General features: G+C 35.3%; 1 protein-coding gene across 1 annotated transcript in view; it reads left to right on the forward strand.

The window, feature by feature from the left end:
* Papolg (poly(A) polymerase gamma) overlaps nt 1-1412 on the forward strand; it is a 34042-nt gene extending 32630 nt beyond the window's left edge. The window contains exon 22 of the mRNA XM_008844475.1: nt 32-1412. Within this exon, the coding sequence (XP_008842697.1) occupies nt 32-130 (99 nt within the window). The 3' untranslated portion in view covers nt 131-1412. The remainder of the gene's footprint in view (nt 1-31) is intronic.
* Nucleotides 1413-2031: the final 619 nt, after the last annotated feature.

The raw sequence follows: 2031 nt of genomic DNA on the forward strand, positions 1-2031 counted from the left end.
ATATGCTTTTGTGTTTGTTTCTTTTTCACAGAGACTACCCAGTAAAGAACTGCCAGATTCATCATCTCCAGTTCCAGCAAGTAACATCCGTGTCATCAAAAATTCCATTCGACTGACCCTTAATCGATAAAGCAGTGCCTCTTCACTTCACATGAAGTCACATAGAGGCATAGATGGCACCCACTCTTCAAAAAGAAGTGGCTGGCATACATACAGTGGGTGAAAGTCATCAGCCTAATGGCCTTGAGGTGGTTTGTGGACTTGTACACTTTGACCTTCCAATGCTGTAGCATTCTCCCACTGACTGCTACATACACTCCTGAGGATCACCTGCTATCAGATGTCACCTACAATGTTTATGGCTTTGCATTTTGAGGTTTTACTGCCTTAACTTTTAATGTTTGTTCCTCTGTTATGGGAACCAGTTCTTGGCCACTTGGACTCTGATAAAACAAGTCCTGAACCTTTTTTTTTTTTTTTTTTTTTTTTAATGTCTTATGTTATAATCATTGTATAGCGCAGAAAAAGTTGAAAAAAAATTGTCTTGTAATTTTCCAAATGTTAATGTATTTACTTTAGCGTTGAAGCCACTTTGTGAAACCTGAGATGAATGAATGTGAGATCTTTTCTGCTTCTTTCATTTGTGTAGATGTCTATTTTGTTGATTTAAATTATTTTTTTCCAGATTAGCACATGAATACTTAAACTATTTTGTGCTTTTCTGTCTAGATGTTGCATAGTTACCATGGAGGATTAGTCCAGTGATTATATAAGAGTTGGGCACCATAAATTCTCTGTATTTTGCCTCCCATGGAGGCCTTCAAAAAGTATCTATCAAAAATCAAAATATAACCAGGATACTGAAAGTCAGTACATGAATGGTGAAATTGTTAATCTATCTTACATATCTAGCTCATGATGTTCTTGTTGATTGATTGGTATTTTTTACAGAGGAGGAATTCTTTCCGCCATCAACGATAAGATACCTTTAAGTATGGCAGACTTGTATTTTTGAAGTGTTAAATTAACTCAGCATGATAACTCCTGACCATAACTTATCCCACAACTTCAAACAGTTTCTTCATGGACTAGGCATGCAGAAATAAGCGGTGGATTTTATTGAAACCTAAAGGCATTTTTGAATGACATTACCAACCATTAATCGGCTCAGGACCTTTGTAATTTTTATTTAAACTGTATGAGTTGTCTTTTTTTACACTGCTTTTTTCAGTGCATTTCTTAATATTTTTTAAGTTTCATGAATGCATGCTCAGTTTATTAAATCCATAACCATGTAATTCTTGTAATATGTTGACTCAGTGTTTTGTAAATGAAGTCGTATGTATTTTCAGAGTATTTTTGTATGTACTGTAAGATATCATCTTTTCAAAGAGAAACCTTTAAAACCTTTATTGTCTGTCTTTAATTTTTTAAATATTGATTATGCTTAAATTATATTTTAAATGAAAATATATAGATGTACATCCAAGAATACTGGTATATGTTACCTTTTTCAGTTTTTACCCTGAAATTAGTAGGTCCAGTAGGAAATACTATGTTTAAGTAGTGGAGGGGGAAGTGCCTGGCTGCCTCTCCTAGGACTCATGAGCAGTCATGGAGAAACAGCGATCCATTTTCACTTGCAAACTGCTTACCACTGAGTTAAACTATGGAAGTTCAAATTGCCAGAGAGGTATATCCTTCCTTTCCCACTCTTGTGTCCTGATCCCTTGGTATCTGAAAGATAGGTTCTGGTGTTTAGTTTGTACAAAGGAAAACATGGAAAACCTTGATAAAAATAAAGAGCAAAGGGGTGGGAAGGCTGTTATGTTCACGTTTTATATCACATCAGAAGTCCCATCACGAGGTTGTAGCTTCCTTGACAAGGCCATTCTCAGAGCTTACTTGTTTCCTGTATTTAAGTACTTGAGATTTGTCCTGTTGAACAATGGTCACCTGATCTTGAACTTTGGAAGTCTTTGATAAGGGATTTAATAATTTTATATGCAAGAAAGAACAAGTCTAACCCAG

Source organism: Nannospalax galili, unplaced genomic scaffold (genome assembly GCF_000622305.1).
Source record: "Nannospalax galili isolate Female #2095 unplaced genomic scaffold, S.galili_v1.0 scaffold682, whole genome shotgun sequence".
Lineage (NCBI taxonomy): Eukaryota > Metazoa > Chordata > Mammalia > Rodentia > Spalacidae > Nannospalax > Nannospalax galili.